Source organism: Triturus cristatus, chromosome 8 (genome assembly GCF_964204655.1).
Source record: "Triturus cristatus chromosome 8, aTriCri1.1, whole genome shotgun sequence".
NCBI classification, from domain to species: domain Eukaryota; kingdom Metazoa; phylum Chordata; class Amphibia; order Caudata; family Salamandridae; genus Triturus; species Triturus cristatus.
This window is the reverse complement of record NC_140591.1, coordinates 866,638,631-866,664,383: the sequence shown is the minus strand read 5'-3', so window position 1 is coordinate 866,664,383 and position 25,753 is coordinate 866,638,631. Positions and strand designations below refer to the sequence as shown.

At 49.6% G+C, this 25,753-nt stretch overlaps 1 protein-coding gene across 2 annotated transcripts in view; it reads right to left on the bottom strand.

Moving 5' to 3' along the window:
• The window catches only part of SENP7 (SUMO specific peptidase 7), a 991,910-nt gene that overhangs the window by 219,787 nt on the left and 746,370 nt on the right, over positions 1–25,753 (bottom strand). For both annotated transcript variants that reach the window (XM_085622390.1, XM_085622391.1), the window contains exon 18: positions 23,351–23,403. In XM_085622390.1, coding sequence (XP_085478516.1) covers positions 23,351–23,403 — 53 coding nt within the window. The remainder of the gene's footprint in view (positions 1–23,350; positions 23,404–25,753) is intronic.

Sequence of the window (25,753 nt, the reverse complement as noted above, 5' to 3'; positions counted from 1 at the left end):
TAGCCCTAACGAATTTGAAATGCGCATGTGGTTGGCTGCCTGTGCTGTGACACACTTGCCTAAGGCATCATGTTTTTTACGCTCCTAAACTGTAGGGGGCACATCTCCTGTGTCCTGCATATTTGCCCTTTTCCTGGCTGTGTGTATCACTAATGAATCCGGTGTAACTTGGCCCTTAATATAGTCAGGGTCCAATGGGCATGCCCTATCCTTTTTTTCAATTCTAGGGGTGACTACTCTAGATGTAACTGTCTGCTTAAATAGGTCTTGTGTAAAGAACAACATACATTTAAGCATAGGGGGCGACTGCGCCGTTTTTTTAGACCTATTGACTGCCTCTACCAGGAAATCATCCTCTTGTTGTATAGTGTGTAGGGTTACCTTAGGGTAAGCAGCAGCTCTGCTGATAATATCATGATATGATGTTGTATCATCTGGAGGTAACAGCTTGCATGGGTAGATGTTAGGATCTGTATCATCCACCGGATCAGCGTTATAAATATTCCATGCGTCAGGGAAAAAGATAGGGCTTATGGCTCTGCCCTTCTTTCTTAGTGGTGTGGCTGGTTTAGGCCCAGCAATGTGCTCCTCTAATGTGTTCTTCCTTTTGGGAAGCATAGGGGAAACAGGTGGTGGTGTTTTGATATCCAGTTTCCCAGTGTTGGGGTGTACAAAAGAGTCTTTTGTCCCCTGTCGAACTGTCTTGCAAGCACTCTAGACTCAGCTGCACTTGTCTTTGCTGTGGCTCAGCGCCATCTTTGGTGGCTTTTGGCATCGAAGGCATGGTAGGCGGCGAAGGGGGCCTTATGCTCATTGCAGCTTTGTGCATATGGGGTTTCAATGCTGACAGCTTACGCTCCTGCTTCTGCGTCGATGGCTTTAGTGCTGAAACATCTTTCAGCCCGATGCTGTTTTTATGGGATCTGATGTGAGCTACTTCGGCTTCGAGTCCTAGCCTTACTTCGGTAGTGCCCATGTGGCTTTTTTCCATACTGGCGCAGAAGCAAATTGTAAGGGCTTATATTTTCCAAGACTAGTCGAATGCTTCCCAGGTGGAGTGTATTTGTCTTTGTGCACCAGCTGCTGGAGACCGCCATGGACCGGGGGCAGAGGGGCTCAAAAAGCCGGTTTGGGTGGCTTGGAAGGGGATTGGGTGGCTTTTACCGAGGTACTCACATTCCCCTGCCTAGAATCGGGTCAGAGCCTGAGCTGTCCCCACTGCTAGCCAGCAGTATTGGTACATCCAGAGGCACCGTCTGCACCCGTGTCCTCAGGTTTCTGTCCGGGGTCTGGTGACTGACTGCTCCCCTTAGATGTTCGGTGTCTCTTCTGTGCATCACTGCACAGTGGTGTGGGCACAAAGATGCTCCCTTTGCTGCTGAAGTGTTTACTTCGGCCAGAACGCCAAGCATGCCTCACAAGAAGCCTCCTTGTGTTCCGGTGATAGAGTTTGCACACTCTGTGTTGGCCTTGCCAGGAGTACTTTGCATGACAGTTGAGACAAAAGCTGGAGGGCGTGTTTCCCATCCCTCATGGTCGCTAGATTGGAGAGTGGAGGTGAAAAGGTTTTGGATGTCGGGTTTGAGCTCGAGTGGGTGCTTGGAAATGTCCAATAACACCAGCCAGTGTTGTTCAGTTGTGAAAACTGTTCTGTTGGAGACAAAAAAAACAGGGCAATGTAAAGGCCTCGGTGAGCTTCAGACCCAGAGCTGCGATGTTGACGTCCAAAACCAATGGCAGAAAAAAACAATCTAACAAAGCAGCCAAGGATTTTCACAATACACACAGGAGGAGTCATCACGATACCTCGTGACCTGAAGCCTTCTTAGAAGAAAAACAACATGTAATTGTCCAAGTCCAACACCAGATAGCAGGATGATGCTACTGCTAAGGTGCATCTACCGCCAATACATTCTATGAATATTGGTATGACCCTTCTCCTTCAAAACAAGGCAAATTTCTTCTGACCTCGACAGCTCCTTTGCCAGCGTCTAGGTTGGTTTCTTAGGTGGGACAAGCATCGATGCTGAGGAGGGCCCAGACAAACAGGGGATGGTGCCTTAGCCACCTTTGATTTAGTCGTAGGCGCTAGAGCCCAAGTAGCTGCAATGTAAGATTCAGAGCCACAGGAGTCAACTACATTGCAGAAATGAACTTCACACCGAGAAATATCCCAGAGGGCAGTGGAGCTATCCTCAAGATATCCAGAAAAGCTAGCCTAGGGCCTCAACCTGCATGTGACCAGTCAATAAACCTAGAAACTCCAATGTCATATTTTCCTTCACTGGAGTCTTGCTCAACAATGTGTACAGTATGACAATGGGAAACAGCCTAGAGAGTCCAAATGGTCCAGGAGCAAGCAATATTCCTCAAGAGAGAATACAGCTTCCCATAGCACCTTTTGTGAAACTATCCCTTAGAAGAACGCTTCCTGAAGCTTGGTTTACCTTTAGGAGCGGAAGAGTGTTTAGTCATGAGAGAGAGCAAGAGGGAGAAGTCCTAGACAAGCACTTTGTGCACTAGCGCAGTGGTAACAGCCTCTGCTCTAGTTGAATGAGCATGCAAGCCTCCTGGAGGCTTCATTTTGGCTAGCGCATAAGAGATCTTCATACACAGCACAATCCATCGGGAAATGGTACTCTTTTGCACCGCTTTTCCATTTCTTGCACCCGAGAAGCCCACAAACAGATGATCATTCAAACAATGGTCTCTATTCCAATCAGTGTAAAAACTATGGGCTCTCTTAGAATCTAAACGGTGTAGATGTTTGTCCTCCCAGGAACTCTACTTTCTCTCGGAGGACCACTTTTCCAGGAATGAAAATGTGTATTGCGGTTGGACAGACAGGGCCTGAAGTTCACTCACTTGACCTGCCAAGGTAATGACAATGAGGAAGACAGTTTTGATGGTCAATAGCCATAGAGGGCTGCTGTGCATTGTTTCACAGGGAGTTCACGATGCAAGTGAGAAACAAATGAAGGTCTTATTGTGGCATCACAAAAGGTGTTGGACGAAACATGTTGATCAGCCCTTTCAAAAAACACATCAACCCCCATTCGTGATCCGTTAAGCATCGATGGCTGAGGACGTCTGCCCTGGCGTTTAGAGAGCCAGACAGGTGTTGAACCACCAGGGATAAGCCCTGACAATCCAGCCATGATAAGAGGCGTAGTGCCTATTGACAAAGGGTCCATGACCCCACCCTACCCTATTTGTTGCAATACCACATGGCATTGGTGTTGTCTGTAAACACCTGTACCAGCCTTCCCCTGATTGAAGGAAGAAAGCTCTTCAATGCCAGGTGGAGAGCTTTAACAGGTTGATGTTGAGTCCTGATTCTGCCAGAGTCCTCTGATATCCACCTCTCCCGGATGGCAGCCCAAGCCCATAAGTGACGCATCTGGCACAACAATCAGCTCTGGTTGGGAAAGCGAGAAAGGTCTGCCATTGACCCAATCACAGTTTGTTAGCTACCACTGAAGTTCTTTCGCAGTTCCCTCTGAGATCTGGACCAAGTCAGAGAGATTGCCCTGATGCCGTGCACACTGTTATTTTGGGTCCCACCAGCAGGAGGCCAAACAGCCTCAGAGCAAGTCTCACCGAAATCCAGGATAGTTGTCAAAACATTGCTATCATAGCCTGAACTCACTGCTCAGGAGGATAAGCACTAAACTACAATGTGTCCAGAATAGCTCCAATGAAAGAGAGCATCCGAGAAGGAATCAGGTGTGACTTTGGAAAGCAGAAGGCTTGCTAGTCTGATAGCAAGAGATGACTGCCTGTGATGGGCCAGTATTCAACAGCCAATCATCGAGGTATGGAAAGACTCGAATTCCTGATCTCTACAAGTAAGCTGCAACCACCGCCATCACTTTCGTGAATACCTGAGGGGCACTGGTAGGGCCGAATGGGAGCACGGCAAACAAAGTGCTCTTGGCCGACAGTGAACCGTAGTTAACACCTGTGGGCAGGCATAACGGGGCTGAGAAAATAAGCGTCCTGTAAGTCCAGCGATAGCATCCAGTCTCCTAAGTCCAGGGCAGACAGGACTTGCGTGAGCATGAGCATTCTGAATCTCTCTTTTTTTCAAGAAGAGATTGAGGAGGCGCAAGTCTAGAATAGGACGAATGCCTTTGCCCTTTTTGAGCACCACAAAGTAGCGGGAATGGCAACCACAACCTACTTTTGATGCCGTCATCCTCTCTAAAGGCTCCCTTGGCCAAAAGACCTAACACCTCCTCATGGAGCAAGGAGGGGTGGTCCTCTGGCAGCTTGTCACAAGTAGGTGGCATGGGTAGGGGAGTGGTCACAAAGGGGAGAGAGTAGCTTCTTTGGACGAGCTGCAAAGCCCAACCATCTGATGTTATTAAACCCCAGTGGTGCAGGTGATGGCGTATCCTGCCCCCCACTGGATGCCCATGATGGTTGGAAGGCATACCAACAGGGTTTGGCGGCTGTGGCTATGGTGGGAGGAGGTGGACTGGTTCAACCACTGGCTGCGTGGCCCATTGGGTCTGTGGGAACCATGTCCTCTGCCACAAAAAAGATTGCGCAGTTTACTGCTTGGGGTGGCAGGGTATGTAAAGATGTGGTTGGAAACCCCTTCCATGGCCACAAAAGGGGTGGAAAGCAGGCTGGGGTTGGCAAGGGGTCATGGACAAGCCCAAGGACCTGGCCATAGATCTGCTATCCTTAAAGCGCTCATGCACGGAGTTCGCCTTCACTTCAAACAGCCAGGAGCCATTAAACAGCATGTCCATCAGCAAGGGTTCCCCCGAGAAGCCAGTGGTTCTCAGCCAGGCATGGCGTCTAAGGGTCACCGACAAGGAAATCGATTTGCCTTGCGAGTCGGTCATGTCCTGCCCACATCAGATTGTGAACTTGACAGCAACTCTCCTATCAGCAATCGCTTGAGAGAGTATGACTTGGGCTTACTCCCTAAGAACATGGGCAGCACTTGCACAATTGAGTCCCAGATCGTATTGGAGTATTGGCCCAAGAGGGACACTGTGTTCACTGACCCAAGTGCTAGGCTGGTGGAAAATAACATCCTCTGCCCAGCCTTGTGGATTTCCTATTCGGTGGAGTGGTAAGGAATGTGCTGGAGTTAACTTTGGAGGCGGAGGCCTTGACCACCAAGCTCTCCATGGTGGGCTGCTGGGTGAGGAAACTAGGTCCTCTGGGGCAGGGCAATGGCGGCGGGCAAATTGAATATGCTACTTACCAGTATGCATCTGTTCTTGGCATGTAGGGCTGCTGACATTCATATCTGTGCATAGATCGCCGCCTAGTGTTGGGTCCGGATGATTGCACATTGTTGTCCTGGAAGAGTCTTCGAAGTATCCTGAGATGGGTGACTCCTCCCCTGGACCACAGTGCGCATGGGCATCCTCTCCATCCCCAGATTGTTTTTCGCCATTGTGGCAGTGATGGAGTAGATACAGGAAGTGATGACCATGCTATACAGTAATTCTGAGAGCTGCAGCTGCGACAGGCGCCGGGGAGGAGGGTGGGCGATATGAATGTCAGCAGCCCTACATGCCAAGAACAGATGCATACTGGTAAGTAGCATATTCAGTTCGAGGCATGTGGGCTGCTGAATTCATATCTGTGCATAGAATACACAGCAGTACCTCCTATTAGCGGCGGCTACCCATGCCAGCTGCAGCAGTCTGAAAAAGAGTTTTGAGAACAGCCTGTCCTACAGCTGCCTGCTGTTTTGAGTGTACATCTACACAGTAGTGTTTTGTAAATGTATGTATAGTGGACCATGTGGCTGCTCTACATATTTCTTGTAAAGGAATGTTTCCCAGGAAAGCCATGGAGGCCCCTAACTTCCGTGTTGAGTGGGCTCGTGGTGGAATCGTTAATGTGCGTTTAGCTTTTTGATAACAAATTTGGATACATTTAACGATCCATCTGGCTATACCTGCTTTGGAAATGGCGTTGCCTTTGTGTTGTGGAGAGAAGGCAACAAAGAGTTGTTTAGTGTTCCTAAAGTTTTTAGTTCTGTCAATATAGTACATGAGGGCCTTCTTTACATCTAGTGTGTGGAGCATCCTCTCAGCGACATTTTGTGGGTTTTGAAAGAAAACAGGCAGTTCGATGGTTTGGTTCATGTGGAACTGCGATATTACTTTAGGCATGAATTTGGGGTTGGTACGTAGTACGACCCTGTTTGCGTGAACTTGTATAAATGGCTCTTGAATGGTTAGTGCCTGGAGTTCACTAACTCTTCTTAAGGAAGTGATGGCAACCAGGAAAGCCACTTTCCAGGTAAGGAATTGAATCTCACAAGTATGGAGAGGTTCAAAGGGTGGACCCATTAGTCTGGTGAGGACCAAGTTGAGGTTCCACACCGGTGCTGGGGGGTGCCTTGGGGGAATCACCCGTTTAAGTCCTTCCAAGAAGGCTTTGATGGCAGGCACTCTGAACAAAGAGAGGTGCTGCCTGTTTTGGAGATAGGCTGCTATTGCGGTTAAATGGACACGTATTGAGGTGTATGCCAGATTGCATCGGTATAGGTGTAATAGATAGCAGATTATGTTCTGAATAGATGCATCTAGCGGGTTAATGTCATTGTTGCAATAAATGACAAACCTCTTCCATTTGGCTGCATAGCAAGCTCTGGTAGTAGGTCTCCTAGCTTCCTTAATGATTTCCATACAGTCAGGTGGCAGGTTTAGGTAGCCAAACTCTAGGACTTCAGGAGCCAGATCGCCAGGTTCAGCTGTTGCGGATCTGGGTGTTGAATTTCTCCATGGTTCTGCGTCAAAAGGGCGGGTTTGATCTGCAGCCTTTGATGCGGCACCACGGAAAGTTCCAGAAAGGTGGTGTACCATGGCTGGCGTGCCCATGTTGGAGCAACCAGGATGAGTGTCAGTGAGTGCTGTCGCAGTTTGCGCGCCACCAGCGGTATCAACGGCGCTGGGGGAAAAGCGTACGCAAATCTGCCGGACCAGTTCATCCATATCGCATTGCCCTGCGACTGTGGATGTGGGAACCTGGCGGCAAAGCTTTGGCATTTTGCGTTTTCCTTTGTGGCGAATAGGTCTATCTCTGGATGACCCCACTGCTGGAAGTACGGTTGGAGTACTGATGGGTGTAACTCCCACTCGTGCATCTGGTGGCTGTGTCGGCTGAGCAGATCCGCCATCTGGTTGTCCTTGCCGGGGAGGTGTTCCGCCATGAGGAATATGTTCCTCTGAATAGCCCACTTCCACATGCTCTGAGCCAGATGAGACAACTGTGGAGAGTGTGTTCCTCCTTGCTTCTGTATGTAGTACATGGCAGTCATGTTGTCCGTCCTGATCAACACGACCTTGTTGCACAGGTGTACATTGAATGCTTTCATTGCCAGGAAGATTGCCATCAGTTCCAGAAGGCTGATGTGCATCTTCTTTTGTTGTGTAGTCCATAGTCCCTGCACTGTGTAATTGAGTACATGTGCTCCCCATCCCTGGAGAGACGCGTCCGCTGTCAGTATTATTTGTGGGACAGGCTCTTGGAACGGTCGGCCCTTGCAAAGGTTTTGTGGATTCCACCAATGCAGAGAGTTGTATGCCCGACCGCTCACCAACACTAGGTCTTTCAACTGTCCTTGAGCCTGATTCCACTGACGTGCTAAGCACTCCTGAAGCGGGCGCATATGTAGTCTCGCGTGTAGGACTATGAAGATGCAGGAGGCCATCATGCCTATCAACTGCATGAACACTCGCGCTGGAAGGGAGTGTTGAGGTTTGAATTTTGAGATCAGCAGTTGCATGCTGTTGATTCTCACTAAAGTTGGCTGAGCTGTGGCAGCCAGAGTGTTGATTGTCGCACCTAAGTACTGTTGTATGTGCGCAGGTTGGAGACTTGATTTTGGGTAATTTAGTGAGAATCCCAGATCGTGAAGAAGGTGAATGGTGTGGGACATGTGGGTGGCACATTGTTGTGCTGATTTGGCCTGAACTAGCCAGTCGTCCAAATAAGGGAAGACGTGAATATATTGTCTTCGCAGATGCGCGGCCACTGTCGCCAGGCACTTGGTAAAGACCCTGGGTGCTGTTGTTACTCCGAAGGGGAGAACTTTGAACTGATAGTGATTCCCCTGAATGGTGAATCTGAGGTATTTCCTGTGTGAAGGGTGTATTGGTATGTGGAAGTATGCATCCTTCAGGTCTAGTGTAGCTAGGAAGTCCCCCTGAGTGAGTAGTGGGAGAACCTGTTGGAGGGTGAGCATATGGAAATGCTCCGACAGTATATATAGGTTTAGGGGTCGCAGGTCTAGGATAGGTCGGAGCGAGCCGTCCTTTTTTGGGATCAAGAAGTACAGAGAGTACACGCCTGTGCCGTGCTGGGCGGTGGGCACTACTTCTATGGCCCCTTTTGCGAGCATAGCAAGCACTTCTTGCTGGAGTAAATCTAAGTGTTCGGCTGACATAGGACGGTGCTTTGGTGGTATATTGGGTGGAGTGGAAGTTAGTTCCAGACAGTACCCATGTTGAATGATGTCCCTGACCCACCTGTCCGTGGTGATGTTCTTCCATGCGGGCAGGAACAGCTGGAGTCGTCCCCCGACAGGTGTTAAGTGGTCGGGGGAGAGGGCGTCACTGTTTGTTTTTTGGGGAGGACCTGGTGTTGCCATATCCACGTCCCCTGCCCTTGGCGCTGGATCCACGATATCCACCCCTGTTGTTTTTGTCGTAGGTGGTTTGTGTGCCACCTTTGGCACACTGTTGTTGTGACCCCTGGCCCCTTGACGTTCCCCTATTTCCAGTGCGACGAAAGGAGCCACTACGAAATTGTTGGGTTTGTAGCGCCCCCATAGATTTGGCAGTATCTGTGTCTTTTTTTATTTTCTCTAGGGTAGTATCAACGTCTGGGCCAAATAAAAATTTCGTGTTAACCGGTAAGTTGAGGATATTGTTTTGGATCTCGGGTTTGAAGCCTGAGATGCGTAACCAGGCATGGCGTCGTAACATGACACTAGTGTTTATTGCCCTGGCCGCTGTGTCAGCTGCGTCTAGGGCGCATTTTATGGACGCATTAGTGAGGAGTTGTCCTTCTCTAATGAGGAGCTCCGCTGACTCTTTATACTCCTCTGGTAGGTGTTGGAGCAGTGACTCTAGGGTGTCATAATGTGACCTGTCATAACGTTCCAGGAGTGCTTGTGTATTGGCAATGCGCAGGATATTGGCTGCTTGCGCTGCCACACGTTTGCCAGATGTTTCAAGGACCTTTGACTCTTTGTCTGGGGGAGGAGCATCACCAGTTGTCTGTGAGTGGGCTCTTTTGCGAGCGTTGGCAACCACCATAGAGTCTAATGGCAACTGAGCCCTAATGTATTTAGGGTCACCAGGTGCAGGCTTATATTTCTTTTCAATCCTGGGGTTTAACACTCGGGCTCTTGTGGTGTCCTTGAAAATGTCTTTGGCAGGCTTCAGAACCCCTTTAAGCATGGGCAGAGTCTTGACAGTTCTTTCCGAAGATGCGAAAGTGTCAAGCAGGAAGTCCTCCTCAATGGCGTCAGAGTGCAGTTCCACCCCATGATGAGCAGCAGCCCGTTTGATAAGGGCATTAAATGCGGCCGTGTCCTCTGTAGGAGAAGTTTTAATATTGTAGAGTTGCGCATCCTGAGCATGTGGCGTGACACTTGGGTCTGTGGGGTCATCCCATGCCTGATCAGGATCCTGTGTGTCATCGGGATCTGCGTCCCCGGGGTAGATGGTATCGTCCCCACCATATTCCTGCATTGGGTCCGATTCAGAAGGGGTAGGAGAAAAGGACTGCGGAGCTAGTTGGAGGGGATGGAAGTGTTCTTGTAGCACTGGTTCCTGCTCCGCCGGTAGCTTGCGTTTAAGAGGAATTTTGTATGGCACCTCTTCCCTGACTGGCGTGATCTTGCGCTTGTGGAGCATGAGCCTGCCAGTGTCTGCGTCGATAAACTGTGGCCCTGAAGGGTCGTGTTCTGTTAGGCCAGAGGTGGTGGACTGTGTGTGGAGGACACGTGTCCGAATTTGAAAGAGTTTCGGTGCCGATGTCGGTGGCAGCCCAAAGGTAATGTTGGTGGGCTCTGAGTGCACTGTACCGGGTGAGGTAGTGTGGGGACCCGAGGTAGAGTGGAGGGCTACCTGGTCCCGGATACGTTGGAGAGATGCAGAGACCTGCTGCACAGCAAACTGAGATGGTGGTTTGGTGGGCATCTTGGTAGTAGGTGTGGAGGCCGACCCCGACTTTTTTGTCCGTAGGGGGTCACTGGCTTGAAGGGATGCATCGATAGTCGACGTAGTCGAGGACTTCTTTGGCATCAGTGCTTTAGGCGTCGACGTTGCCGAGGTGGCCATTTTGACTGCGGAGGCGACGGGCTTCGGTGTCGGCGCCGAAGGTGTCGGTGCCTTGTGGTGCACGAGGGCGCGCCTCTTCTGTGCGTCGACCGCGTCTGCTGCGGTGAGCTCGGCGCCGAAGTCTTTCTGTACGCGTTCGGAGCCGACGACTTTTTTCGGCATCGGCGCCGGGGCAGTGGACTGTTTCGACGCCCTTGATCCGACCACCACCAGTTTCGCTTTCGATTTTGAAGGGACTGGAGCGATGGATGTTTTTGGGTTTAACAACCCGGTCGTCTTGGGTAATATTGGCTCTTGCATAGTGTTCAGTGCCGGGCCGGAAGGCGGGGCCGAGGAACCATGGATTAGGTCTTGGGTAAGGCCCGAAGGCGATCCCTCGACCGGAGCCTGACGACTAATTTCGGCCTCCGTTTCGACGGATTGGCCTAACTCCTCGGGAGAGCTGTCTTCTTCAGCCCCATAGGCTTCGTTGATGTCCCCTACCTCGTCGACGGCTTCTTCACGTCGAAAGAGCTCTTCGCCATCGTCGTCCGATCGGGAACCATGCTCCGAAGCGGGGCTAGATAGTATTTCTTCCACGCTCTCGGCGTCCACGTCCTCGGTGCTGAATATGTTGGTGGGTGCGGGCGCTGCCTGCTGCGCCTCAAGCCTCGCTGCCCGTCGGTTCCGTAGAGTTTTCTTGGATCGGAACCGCGCGCAGGCCATGCATTTTGATTCGTCGTGATCCGGCGAGAGACATTTGTTACAGACCGGGTGGACGTCGATGTGAGGGTACTTGGCGTGGCACAACGGACACCTCTTGAACGGAGTTCTCGATTCCATCGTCGATGGAGCGTCGAAGTTTGGACCAATTTGAATCGAAATTTTGAAAAGGGTGTGGAGCACTAGGACTAGTAGTCGACACCGAACGGTAACTGTACCGACGAAAACTATAGGCCTTTTGGCCTAAACTAAGTATTCCGAAGTTGAGCTAAGATAGTTGCATCCGAACCCAATGGCGGAAAAAAAACAATCTGGGGATGGAGAGGATGCCCATGCGCACTGTGGTCCAGGGGAGGAGTCACCCATCTCAGGATACTTCGAAGACTCTTCCAGGACAACAAGGTGCAATCATCCGGACCCAACACTAGGCGGCGATCTATGCACAGATATGAATTCAGCAGCCCACATGCCTCGAACATTCTATGCACAGGATTCGCTGTGCAGGGCTTGGATCAGGCCCAGAGTAGGACGTCACTAAGGGTTTCATTGAATGGTGGAGGCAACGCCTGGCTTGAGACCTCCATCAAGACATTCGTCTTGACTGCCAGAGGGTAATGTAAGATCTAGGATCTCGGTTGCCCTTCGCACCACCACTGCAAATGAGGCACTCTCCTCCGTAGCCATGGTAGGGGGACAGACCAGGGGAATGTTTAGGAAGGTGTCCAGTCCACTGGCATCTGGCAAATCCTCATAACAGATTCCCGTCTGGCTCGGTGTTGGAGAATGATGGGGATGGTGCCGCTGAGGGGCGTCGTCGGCGCTGGGGGTGTTAGCACTGGAGCAGGCACCCGGGAAGGTCAAGGTGGCCCTACCAGGCCTCCTCCAGATCCATAAACAGACCCAAGGGGCATGAATGGTGCCAGGGTGAAGCCGCCAGTCGAAGACCAGTAAGGGCTCCTCCGGAACCTGCAGGGCCTAAAGGAGCTCCATCAGGGATGGATCACCCAAATATGAGGTGCATGGCTTCACAGAATTTTCATAACTGGGCAGGGGTTGCTCCAGCTCCCGGAAACTCAGGGAGGTGTGCAGATGGCCCAGGTGGAAGCTCCACCAAAGAGCTAGGCCTCAAATGCTGACACTCCCTCATCTCATCAGGTAACTTTGACAGACATTGTGTAGTCTAAGATATCTGACTTTTTTTGCTCTTCTTGTGGCTGTGGGCCTTATGTGATTTCCCCGATAACTGTGCCAACAACCACCTGGAGCGGCTCCACGAACGATCTCAGGACCTTCCTCTCGACCGAGAATTTGAGTGCTGCGCTTCGGGGAGATTGAGGGACCACTCTCTCAAGGCCTTGGGGTGGATGGCACGGCAGTCGACACAAGTCTTGGTCGCGCTCCAAGCACCAGAAGCACAAGAAATGTGGGCCTGTCACTGTTATCTGTCGAAGACAGCCACTACACAGCTTAAAGAACAAGTTACTTTCCTTCGGTAACGCATTATCTGGTAGAGACTCTATCTACAGATTCCTTATCTCCAGATGCAGTCTGACGCCTGGGAAATTCAAAGGTAAGGAATCTGCAGCTAGAAGTCTCTATCAGATACAAGTGTTCGTAGTGCACATCGTGATGCACCAGGAAACAAAGTCTTGAAAAAATCTTGACAAAAGGTAGAAAAAGGGTCAGTTAAAAAAGACTGGGGATAGCTCTTCCTGGATCTCGCTGATTGGTGCGGAAACAAAAGAACTGACATCAGCGCATTGGGGTGGTACCTATATAGACATCGCGCTTGTCACTTCTGGTGCAGACGCCGCCAATGCCACGTGGATCCAAACAATGCCACCTACTGGTGAGCAGGGAACCGCTCATAAAAAATGTATGGATCCAGTCTGACGCTGGAGGATTATTCTAAGGCAGAGGTCTTCAATCTGTTGGGCACGACCCCCACGGGGGCCATGGAGTCATGGGAAGGGGGTCTTGCATTCCCTGGCCTCACTTCTGCCTGGAATCTCGAAAAAGAAAAATGTTCCCGGATTGTTCATTATGAAAGTTAAAATACTTCAATTGGTGAAAATGGTGGCCTTACCACGGCTCCTGTACTACTTTGCCAACCTGCCCATCTATGTACCAGCCTCCTTCTTTACCCAGCTAGAACAGACAGGTAGGGACTTTATTTGGGGTCCCAATCGACACAGGGTAGCGATCAACAAGCTATATTTGCCCACAGATCAGGGGGGTCTGGCGGCCCCTTGCTTTGTGCACTACTTACTCGCGGCTCAATTCCAATGGATCGCCAGATGGTTTGCGGATCGGCAGCGCAGCGACACGGCATCCACCCGTCCACCTTACACTCTGCTGCAGATCCTTACTCTCTTGCATCCTGGAGCAAGCACACGTCCTCCGGAACCTTTATATTTAAATGTGGCATACAAGTGCTATTGACGGAGTCTCTACTTAACACGACATGTCACACCTTACGCCCCCGCTCTCCCTTTGGAAGGCACTCCCAGGGGTCCGACGGTATGCACAGCCGCCGATTTGCACGATTGGCACGAAGCTGGGATACGGACCCTAGGCAATCTCTATCATGAGGGCTCACTGATTCCTTATGCAACACTAGCAGCTAACGAGGAGCTTCCCGCAGGACAATTCCACCTACATTACTCACTGGTGGCCACCCTTACAGAGAAATGGGGAGATCTAGGAACTGAACCACAAATGCACCTCACCATCCAATATCTTCATGTCATGGGACGGGGCAGACACCTGACACATTGGTTTGCCACTTCGCTGCGCCGCCACGCAGCAATTAGCCTAGACCCCCTCAGTCGCAAGTGGGAACATGACCATGACATGATTTACTGTGGGAATTGGGGACGTTTATGGCTGTTGAGGATGAGGAATTCCAGGTTCTGGAAATTTTTGTCAGGAGAGGGTCCTTACGCCTAAAAGATTTTGCCAGGCAGGTCTTGCATCAAAACCTTTCGAGACCTCTGTTCTAAGGTAAGGAATCTGCGGCTAGAAGTATTTATCAGATATATGGAGCCAGGGCTCTCTCTATTGCTGGAAGATACCCTGTGCCACCTCGACCTGTAACTACCATTCGTGATCCGCTAGGCAATGACAGATGAGTTCATCTGCCCTGACAGGATATTAAGATCCTGCCAGGTGCTGGACGATCAGGGAAATGCCTTGAGCATTCAGCCACTTCCAGAGACAATAGCACATGGCAGTTGTCTTGTTCATGAGAACCTGCTCAGGTTCCTTGTTGATGGTCGGGAGGAATGGCTTCAGTGCCAAGTGACTCCCTCGCAACTCCAGCAGGTTGATGTAGAGGAGACCAGAGTCCTCTAATCTCCAACTCTCCTGGGAGACCTCCCCAAACCAACAATGATACACCCATAACAACCATTAGGTCTGGGCGGGATAGGGAGAGGGGCCTGCCGCTGGTCCAGTTGTGGATTAGCAACCACCACTGCAGGTCTATTGCAGTCTCCTCCGCAACCTGGATGAACTCTGAAAGGTCCCCTTGGTGCTGAGCCCACTCAGACTCAAGAACCCACAGCAAAGCCCGCAAGTGCCACCTAATGTGAGCCACAAGCAGGATGCAGGAGGCAAAGAGGCCCAGAAATCTCAGAGCTGGTCTCACTAAGACCCTTATCATGGGTTTAAACATTGGGAACATTGCTAGAGTGTCCTGGACTCATTGAGGCAGAGGGTAAGCTCTGAAAAGCACAGCGGCCTGGGTCCTTCTAATGAAGAAGAGCTGATGTGAAGAAGTCAGGCGTGACTTTGGCACAGTGATGGAAAAACCCAATCATGTCAACAGGTCGGCATTGTCTGGAGGTGACTTATGACTACTTGAGGCGAGCCAGCCTTCAGTAGCCAGTCGTCAAGGTATGGGAAGACTGGTATTACCAACATCTGCAGATGGGATGTAACCATCACCTTTGTAAAAACCCGAGGTGCACTAGTAAGGCAAAAGGGGAGCACGGTCAACTGAAAGGGATCTTGGTCTACTTGAAACCACAGATAGAATTTTAGAACTGCAGTATGGGGAGATAGAAATAATCATCTTGCATATCCCATGCCACCATATAGTCTCCAGGTTTAGAGCAGGCAGAACTTGGGCTAATGGGAGCATTTTGAACTTGTCTTTCCAGAGGAAAAAGTTCAAAGGGCGCAGATCGATGCCAGGACGGAGCTGTTGAACGACATGTCCATTAGAGATGGTTGGACAACAGAGGAAAAGCCTGAAGAGAGAATCCAGGCATGGCAATGAAGCACCACATGAGCTCCAACTGCCCTACCTAGTAAGTCAGTTTGCCCATAACCGACTGGAAAGAGTACTTTGCTGTGTCTTGGCCATCCAAGATAAGGCACTGCAGGGTTGGCCGCATTTCATTCGGGACCGTTTGCAAGATATCCGCCTCTCTGTCCCACAGTGCATGCAAGTATCTGCCCTGGAGGTAATTAGCACTAAAGGACTGGTGGGCAAGGCTGGTGGACAAAAAAGTATGCTTGGCGACTAGCTGCATGCACTTTGATACTCTATCCAAGGAGTTGTGGGGAACACATTATGTTTGAAGCGGCTAGCAGATGCCTGTACTACTAAGCTCTCTGGAATGGGGAGTTGGAGTAGGAAATCTGGATCCCCAGGAGTGGTTCTATGCCATCTTGTAACTTGTCTATTTAGCAGAGGGTAATGTCCTGGCTTTGCCCTGGTTATCACCAGACAGAACATTCGTAAGGCCCTTATTAAATGGAAGCAGAGGTTCTTAACTGGTTTGGCCTGGATGGAGAACCTTTGTTAGGACAGTTGTTTTCACCTCTGTCATGTCATGGACAGGGTAAGGACTAAAACCACTGTTGCACTCCTTATCGCCGTGGCAAAGGAGGCAAACTCTTCTGTTGCCATAGCTGGGTAGGGTTGGGAGCTGTCCAGGCCTCACCGGCATCTTGTAAATCCAACAAAATCATCTCATCAAAGGGCTCCTCATTATTGTCATAATCAGCAGACGGTTAAGAGAATTCAGGGTCTGAATAAGAGTACAGGTGTGCTGTGTATGGCTAGGGACATGCGTGGGGGGGATGGGTCTTCTGTCCCTTAGTCCAATAAAACCATTGGCTCCATTTCCAATGTCAGGGCCAGTGCCAAGGCGCAGAATGGTGGTGGCGGTTGCAGCGCTGGAGGCTCAGTGACGGGGAAGGCCTCAAAGCAAGGTTGAGTTGCACAGACAGCATCAGGGTAACCCTACTGGAGGCTACCTCAGATCCTTAGGGCCTACAGGTATCCACTGGAGTAACAAAAATCCAGACTAGAGCCATTTTCAACATGTGCAGTTGCTGAGGGGTGGCCTAGGGCCCGGGGAACTTAGGGAGTACCGGGACCAAACTCAGAATTGGTTCACAGCGGAGGGAATGTCTCCATGGCTTAGAGGTACTTTAGGCACCACACTTGAAGTCGAAGCATGGGTCCCCTTCAAAACTCTTTCCCAAGAGGTGGAAAAGCAGGACGAAGGGGACCCATGCTTCGACTTCTTATGTTTCTTCAATTTCTTCGACTTACCTGAACGCCTGGGCTTCAAAGATGAATAGTCACGATAGTGGCGCTGGGGACGGCAAGTTTGGCTTTGTAGTCGTGGCTGGCCTTCTCATTCATCTTTCCTCATCATTCTTGCATACCTGGAGCCGAGGTACAAGTAACAGACCTCATGGGTGTCTCACCGACATTTGTCAGTTTCAGTCTTTGCAAGGTTTAAACCCTGCAGGTTTTGGAAGGGACACATCCCTTGTAAACTTGGAACAAGGAAAATAAAACTGTCAATCTGATGGGATTCAAAGGAGCTCCAGATTCGCGTTAAAGGCATGGAAAGAAGGGAACTGATGTCAGCACGCTGATGAGGCACAGATGTAGGGGCCCAGACATCACAGTCTGCACAAGATGCTGAGCCACACTACACCACTTATCAACATACGAGTGAATTTTGTCAAAAATATCTCTGGATTCAGTCTGGCTCCTGGGAAAATTCACAAGCTAGAAGTCTCAATCAGAACTGATAATCTTACAACTGAAAATAATCGATCTAAAGTTTGAGCTTCAGACACTTCTTCAAGACATGAAGTGTAATTAAGACAGACTGTACCCCCAAACCCCACAAATCATAACAAATAAGGAATATGCTACTTACCAGTATGCATCTGTTCTTGGCATGTAGAGCTGCAGATCTGTACACTTTTGCATAGATCGCCATCTGGTGTTGGGCCCGGATGTTTGCAGTTTGTTTTTCTTCTTGGACAGTCTTTGGAAGTCACGAGTTCGGTGACTCCTCCTTCGGTCCGTACTGCGCATGGGCTTCGGCTCCATCCTCAGATTGTTTTTCGCCAGCAGGGAAAAGATGGAGCGTAGTGATAATAGTAAGAAACCCATGTGTGTTGTATCTAAATAAGATAGACTGGAACGGATACAGGTAGCCGGGGAGGCGGGTGGGCGTGTACAGATCTGCAGCTCTACATGCCAAGAACAGATGCATACTGGTAAGTAGCATATTCCGTTCGAGGCATATGAGCTGCAGATTGTACACTTTTGCATAGATTATATAGCAGTACCCAGCCCTAGCGGCGACCACCGGTATCCGTTGCAGCGGTTTGAAATAGTGTCTTTAGTACAGCCTGGCCCACACTAGCTTGTTGCTTGGAATGCACGTCTACACAGTAATGTTTTGTGAAGGTGTGCGGAGTTGACCATGTGGCTGCTTTGCAGATGTCATCTAAGGGTATGTTCCCTAGAAAAGGCATAGAAGCCCCTATCTTTCTTGTAGAGTGGGCTTTAGGTGGAACAGATAATGTTCTTTTTGCTTTGTGATAGCAAATTTGTATGCACTTTACAATCCACCTAGCTATCCCTGATTTAGAGATGGGGTTGCCTTTATGCGGTGGAGAGAAGGAGACAAACAATTGTTTGGTCTTCCTGAAAGGTTGCGTTCTTTGTATGTAGTACAGTAAAGCCCTTTTAACATTAAGTGTATGTAGAGCCCTTTCTGCAACAGATTGAGGTTGCGAGAAAAAAAACGGTAATTCCACCGATTGATTAAGATGGAAGGGGGAAATGACCTTGGGCAGAAATTTTGGATTTGTACGAAGTATCACCTTGCTGTGATGTATCTGTAAAAAGGGTTCTTGTATAGTGAACGCTTGTATTTCACTAACCCTTCTAAGGGAAGTGATAGCTACGAGGAAAGCTGTTTTCCAGGTGAGGAACTGTAGATCACATTTATGCATTGGTTCGAAAGGCGGACCCATTAGCCTTGTAAGAACTACGTTTAGATTCCATACAGGGGAAGGTGGTGCCCTGGGTGGAATTACTCGTTTAAGGCCTTCCATAAAGGCTTTAATAGCGGGCACTCTGAACAGTGATAAATGCTGTCTGTTTTGCAGGTAAGCAGCGATTGCTGCTAGGTGTAGACGTATGGATGAATATGCCAGGTTACATCTTTGAAGATGGAGCAGATAGCATATGATGTGCTGTATGGATGCATCTAAAGGGTTGATTGTATTGTTACGGCAGTAAACAACAAATCTCTTCCACTTTGCGGCATAGCATGCTCGAGTGGTAGGACGTCTGGCTTCCTTGATAATGTTCATGCAATCAGGGGGAAGGTTAAGGTATCCAAATTCTAAGATTTCAGGAGCCAGATCGCAAGGTTGAGCTGAGCTGGGTCCGGGTGCCTGATTTCTCCATGGTTCTGTGTTAGGAGGCATGGGGACAGGTGCAGCTTTTGATGTGGTACTACCGATAGCTGTAGTAGTGTGGTGTACCACGGCTGCCTGGCCCATGTTGGGGCTACCAGAATGAGTGTGAGGGAGTGCTGTTGTAGCTTCCTTACCACTAATGGAATTAGCGGGAGAGGTGGAAAGGCGTATGCATATTTGCCTGACCAGTTCATCCATATCGCATTGCCTTTGGACAATGGGTGTGGGTATTTGGCGGCGATGCTTGGGCATTTTTTGTTTTCGTGGGTGGCGAAGAGGTCTATCTGAGGATGCCCCCCCTTGTGGAAGAATGGGCGAAGAACTTGTGGATGCAGTTCCTATTCGTGCATTTGCTGCGTTTGTCTGCTGAGCAGATCTGCCATGGTGTTTTGTATGCCTGGGACGTGCTGTGCCAGGAGAAAGATTTTTTGTGGAATTGCCCATCTCCATATGCTCTGTGCTAAGCGGGAGAGCTGGGGAGAGTGTGTCCCCCCCTGTTTTTGAATATAATACATTGCAGTCATATTGTCTGTGCGAATGAGGACTGCTTTGGCTGAAATTTGTTTCCGAAAGGATTTCAGGGCTAGAAAGATCGCCAATAGCTCCAGATGGTTGATGTGGAGTAATTTTTGCTGTGGCTTCCATAGACCTTGCACTGTGAGGTGTAGAACGTGCGCTCCCCAGCCGGAGAGCGATGCGTCTGTTGTTAGAATCACCTGAGGAACCGGGTCCAGGAACGGCCGCCCTTTGGAAAGGTTTGTGGTGTTCCACCACTGCAGAGAGTGATGGGTGCGGCCGTCCACCAACATCAGATCCGTCAGCTGTCCCTGGGCCTGGTTCCACTGCCGTGCTAGGCACTCTTGGAGTGGACGCATGTGGAGTCTTGCATGGGGCACTATGAAGATGCAAGATGCCATCATCCCTATTAGCTTCATAAACACTCTTGCTGGGAGAGAGTGCTGAAGAATGAATGTTTGGCGCAAGGCTTGTATGCTTGCGATTCTGGCTGAATTGGGATAGGCTATAGCTTTGGAGGTGTCTATAGTGGCCCCGAGATATTGCTTTGTGTGAGATGGTATGAGGTGGGACTTTTGATTGTTCACCGTGAAGCCTAGCTGGTGGAGCAGTTGGATGGTGTTGTTTGTATGTTGCACACACTGGTTGTAGGACGCGGCTTTTATCAGCAAGTCGTCCAAGTAAGGGAAGACGTGAATGTGTTGTCTTCTGAGGTGAGCTGCTACTACCGCTAGGCATTTGGTAAACACCCGTGGTGCGGTTGTGACCCCGAAGGGGAGAACCCTGAATTGGTAATGCTGACCGTCTACCACAAACCTGAGGTACTTCCTGTGAGAAGGGTGTATTGGAATATGAAAGTATGCGTCTTTCAAGTCCAGTGTAGTGAGAAAATCTCCCTGACAGAGGAGTGGGAGAACTTGTTGGAGGGTGACCATATGGAAATGGTCCGAATGTATGTATGCATTTAGAGGCCGGAGGTCTAGAATAGGCCGTAGGGTCTCGTCTCTCTTTGGTATTAGAAAATACAGAGAGTAGACCCCTAGATTTTGCTGATTGATTGGGACCTGCTCTATAGCTTGTTTTTGCAGGAGGGAGATTACCTCCTGTTTGAGCAGTGTGGTGTGTTCTTGTGACATTGTACGGTGCCTGGGTGGAATATTGGGTGGGGTAGATGTTAGTTCGAGACAGTAGCCTGACTGAACAATTTGTGTCACCCATTTGTCTGATGTTATGGTCTCCCAGGTGTGAAGAAAATGCCGTAGTCTGCCCCCGACTGGAGTGGAATGGTCTGGGGGAAGCGGGGGAAAGTCATTGGGCGGGTGGTGTGGCAGAACTGGTGTTGTTGGTTTTGCCCCTGCCTTTATTATTGTTTCCCCTATATCCACCCCTCTGATAGCCCTTTGAGAAGGTATTCTGAGGAGGGGACTTGTAGGAAGTAGAGGCGCTATCGGCAGAGTAACCTCTGCCTGTGCCCCGAAAGGAGGAACGACGAAATGAACGTCTAGGGGTATGGGATTGTAATGCCCCCATAGACTTTGCTGTATCCGTGTCCTTTTTCATTTTCTCCAATGCTTCGTCCACCTTTGAACCAAATAGGTGTTGTTGGTCAAAGGGGTGATTTAATATAGATGCCTGGACTACTGGCTTAAAACCTGAGATCCTGAGCCAGGCATGACGACGAAGCAAAACACTGGTGTTTATAGCTCTAGAAGCTGGGTCTGCTGCGTCGAGGGCACATTTAATTGAGGTATTGGTGATGAGCTTTCCCTCCTGTATTAGCTCATGAGCCCTGTGTTTATGTTTGTCTGGGAGGTGTTGCATGATAGCCTCCAGTTCATCGTAATGTGCTCTATCATAACGTGCAAGCAGAGCTTGTGTGTTGGCAATGCGCCACATATTTGCGGCTTGCGAGGCAGTGCGTTTACCAGACGCATCTCAGAGCTTTGACTCCTTATCTGGTGGCGGAGCCTCCCCTGAGGATTGAGAGTTAGACCGCTTCCTAGCTGTGGATACCACCAATGAGTCCAAGGGAGCAGGTCCTTTAATATATGCAGGATCTGTGGGGGCTGCTTTATATTTTTTCTCTATCCTGGGGTTTAGTACCCTAGCTCTGACTGGGTCCTTGAACACCTCTGCAGCATGTTTGGTTACCCCTTTTAGCATGGGCAATATTGCTGTGGCCTTATCTTGTATGTCAAAAGTGTCCAGTAGGAAATCGTCCTCAACTGGCTCGCTATGTAATTCTACCCCATGGTAGTGTGCCGCCTGCTGTATTAAGTGGTGGAGCCCCAGGGAGTCCTCTGGAGGAGATGGCATGGATGGATAAATGTCATCCTGAGGCACATCTGGTACATCGGGGTTGTGGTAATCCTCCCATGGGTCTGGTGTCCCTGGAGGTGTGGGGTCTATTGGGGCGTCTGCCGGATCATAATCTGGATCTCCATAATCAGGGTCTGGAGATGGGGTTGGAGAGCGGTGAGGCAAAGGTGGTGGAGATATGGGAGGTGGTGGAGATATGGGAGGTGGAGGAGGTGGTGGGGAGGGTACTCTGAAGGGGGATGTGGCAGAGTCCTTCCGTTTTGGCGGTGGAGGAGGATCTGGCTTGTGTAAATGTCTTTTTTTGGAAGACAAAGTTAAATGACCAGTCTTTGGATCCTTTGTTAAAGTTTTTTGATAAGGATCAGGCGTAAATAGTTCTTCTGGCACCGAATCGTCTGTCGGTGCCGATGTTTTCGGAGCCGAGGGCTTCGATGGTTTCTCCATGCCATGCTTTTTCGGGGTCTCCGATTTCTTCGGTGCCGAGGCGGGCTTCGGCGCCGGAGCGTCGGTGCCGAGGGGCTTATGCTTATGCTTTATCGGCACCGAGAGTGCAGGTTTCGAGCCCGATGACTTCGGACCAAACTGGGTGTGGTTTTCTTCGGTGCCGAACGGTGTTTTTCGGCACCAGGAGTAGGCTGGCTCGAGCCCGAGCCGCCGGGAGACTTATGATGCTTCGACACCGGGCCCAAAGGTGGGGTGATAGAAGCTGTATGTTTGGTTTTCCCTAAGCCCGGAGGCGAAGGTGTAACCGGAGTCTCTTTCGGTGTGGGTACGGGAGTGGGAGGGGGTAAAGTACTCACGACCCTCTGCGCCGGTGTTATCTCCTCCAGGTCAGAGTCGTCGGCCTCGGAAGCGCTGACGAGTTCTTCCTCCTGCTCGGTGTGCTGCTGCCCCGAAGCTCCGGTGTCGTCTCCGAAGATGTCGGGTGGAGCCGAAGTCGATGAGTGCGCCATGGTGCGTCGAGCTCTTCGATCCCAGATGGTCTTTTTCGATCGAAAAGACTTGCAGGCGGGGCAGTCTCGAGCCTCGTGTTCGGGAGAGAGGCAGAGGTTACACACCTGATGGAGGTCGGTGTGGGGAAATTTAGACCCACATTTTGGGCACTTTTTGAAGGGAGTCCTTTCCATCGGCCGAGAGCGGAGTCGAGGGAGGCCCGTAGGCCGGTGCCGATGTCTGGAATCGAAAAGTGTCGCCGAGCGAGATGAAGAAGATGATTTTTTGTCTTAAGAATCTCGATGGACGAGGATTTTCCGTCGAAGGTCGAACTGGAAAGGTTCGAAGCCGGAGCACGAAGTATCACATCCGAGCCCGATGGCGGAAAAAAACAATCTGAGGATGGAGCCGAAGCCCATGCGCAGTACGGACCGAAGGAGGAGTCACCGAACTCGTGACTTCCAAAGACTGTCCAAGAAGAAAAACAAACTGCAAACATCCGGGCCCAACACCAGATGGCGATCTATGCAAAAGTGTACAATATGCCTCGAACAATAGGTTTCTCAAGAAAAACAACTCTGGTATTTTGTCATCTCCATTTTTACAATAAATTCACATTTCAAAGATTTTGTTAATCATTACTAATCTTTGAAGTTCATGATGAGATTACATAGCGGTAAATACTTCTTACCTGAATCATAATAATATTATGATTACTTGGATACAGAGACAATAATAATCACGTTCTAAATGAACAACAAATATATAGCCTTGAATAACAACTGAAATTAGGCAATTACCTTTGAAATCTTTGAAGCTGAAGAAACTGCTTCAGAAGTGTGCTGATCATTCTCTAAGACAAAGAGACACAAGACAAGATGAATGTTATTCAACCACAAAGGGGAACTTTGTGGTTACATAAATAAATATGTACATTGGGAGGGGGGGGCAGGGGCAATACTGAAAGGAATGGTGTTCCTGGTGACCTGCACGATTTTTGCCTGATCCACATCCCCAGCCACAAAAGGACCGTTGTGGCTGTTGTAGCGGTGGTAGGGTATACGGTTGTCTATTTGGCAACCCTCTGGAATAAGGGTCAAAACTCATGTGGAGCTACCGTGAAAAAAGCTAAGTAATGCACCGCGGCTCTGCTTTTCCTAAAGCGTTCAAGAGCAAAATCAGCTTTTTCGCCAAATAGGCAGGACAAATCAAAAGGCATATCTATAAGGTTTGCCTGCACACCCCTATTGTCCACCGCTTGTCTTAAGCAATTAGTAGTATCCAGGTCAGACCTAATTACACATTTGACAGCATACTGGCTGTCCTAAATGGTTTGAGCCACAGAGGCTCAAAACTCCTCCAGGACCACCAGTAAGATCTTGCTGGCCATGTCTGAGATGGCATACCTATAGCAGCCTAATAGGCAGACCGCATGGTTAATCTCATAATAAAGCTAGACGAAGACACTTCAAAATGTCTCAATCCTTTTGGACACCCTGTCTGGGGGATACATTAGGATTTACTTTGCTGGTGGAAGTCTGAACTAGCAAACTCTCAGGAGTAGGATGCTGTTTAAGAAATTCCGGGTCACCAGGCCCCGGTCTGTGGCATCTAGCAAACTGTCTGTTCAGTGCTAGGCAAGAGTAAGACGTAGCCCTAGTACCCATCAGGGTATCAGTCAGCACTTCATTAGTTGGAAGTAATGGCTCAAATCAGGATGGCACAGGTGCAAAACCTCAGTAAGAACATTTTTTATGACTTGAACAGAAAGCAAACTGTAGGTCCAGGACTTCAGCAATATGTCTAAACACTAAAGCAAACTAAGCCCTCTCTTCTGTTGGGGCTACAATGAACAAAATCAGCCCTGAATTTACAAGTTCATATAAATACTGTCATCATCATATTGTGGGGGTAAATCATCCCCCTTATCACCATTGTCATTATCAGGTGGCAGCAAACTGTGGTCAGAAAAAAAGATGATTGAGTCTCTTAGGAAGGCTCAGTGGTAGAGGAAGAGTTTTGTCTTAATCAGATCGCATAGGAACCGCGTGCGCTGGAATGGAGTCACGGTATTACCGTGGTCGAGGTAAGACACTGACGTTGACAGGAGCGTTACCCTGACCTCTGGCACTGGAGATGTCAGGACCATTGTTAACGAATTCACTGGGATATGACTTGTTGCCACAACTAAAGTTGCTACCGGAGTCAGTGCAGAACCTGAGGCAGGTTCCACGGGCCCAGATGGCGCTGAGGAAGGATCCACAGAAGGTAACCTGACTGGAGGCCCCTGCAGACCCTTGGGGTTCAAAGGCATGATAGAGGAATATAGAACAGTGTCAAAAATACACAGTATTGCCTTCCTAAAGGCTTCGACCGATCGCAGCAATGGCCCAGGAACATCGGAGTGCAACTGGAACAGTTTTAGGATTGGCTCCTCGAATGAGGATCAGGAGTAAATCAGCTGGCACTATGACACTCTCTTGACTTCCCTTCGGACAGAGTGTGGCTGGATTAGGTTGAGTCCTGTGTCAACTTCTTGTGATTCTTCTTTGACCTGGGCTTCGACTTATCCGATGGATTCGACTGCGAAGAAGACCTGTTGTGGGAACGGATTCATACCCTCCACTTGGAGCATGAGTGGGACTTACATCTTCACAAGGTCTGTGGCTTCTTTTTGTGTTCAACGACGTATAGCTTTGCTTCACATTCACACATCACCTTAGAGGCATGAGGGAACATTCTTCACAAGACTTGCAGTCATGCTCCAAGCCCAAACACCATAGGCACACCTCGTGCAGGTGCTTCAGCAAACAGATGTTTCAGACATTCACAGCATGGTGAACCCTGTAGTCTTTGGTTGGGACATCATTCCCTTACATACTGGAAAAAGGAAAGAGTTTGTTGACTGATGAAAAAGGATGATCCGCTTTCGATGGCAAAGGGTCTTACTCAGTCACTTTCAAGGTGGTACAAGGCCAATGCAGAGCCACAAGATGTCACCTAGCAGCGCTTAGAATTATTGCTGTAAAAACCTTCCAAGATCCAGTCTGGTGACTGGGGAATATTCCATAGATGAGGAGTCTGCAGTTAGAACAACCCATCAGAAACTAGCTGTCATACTGGAAAAGTAGCTAACCTCACTATCAAAAGTTACAGCTGTAAACTGACATGGTATGGAGAACAAGGGTACCCCAACAATCGAA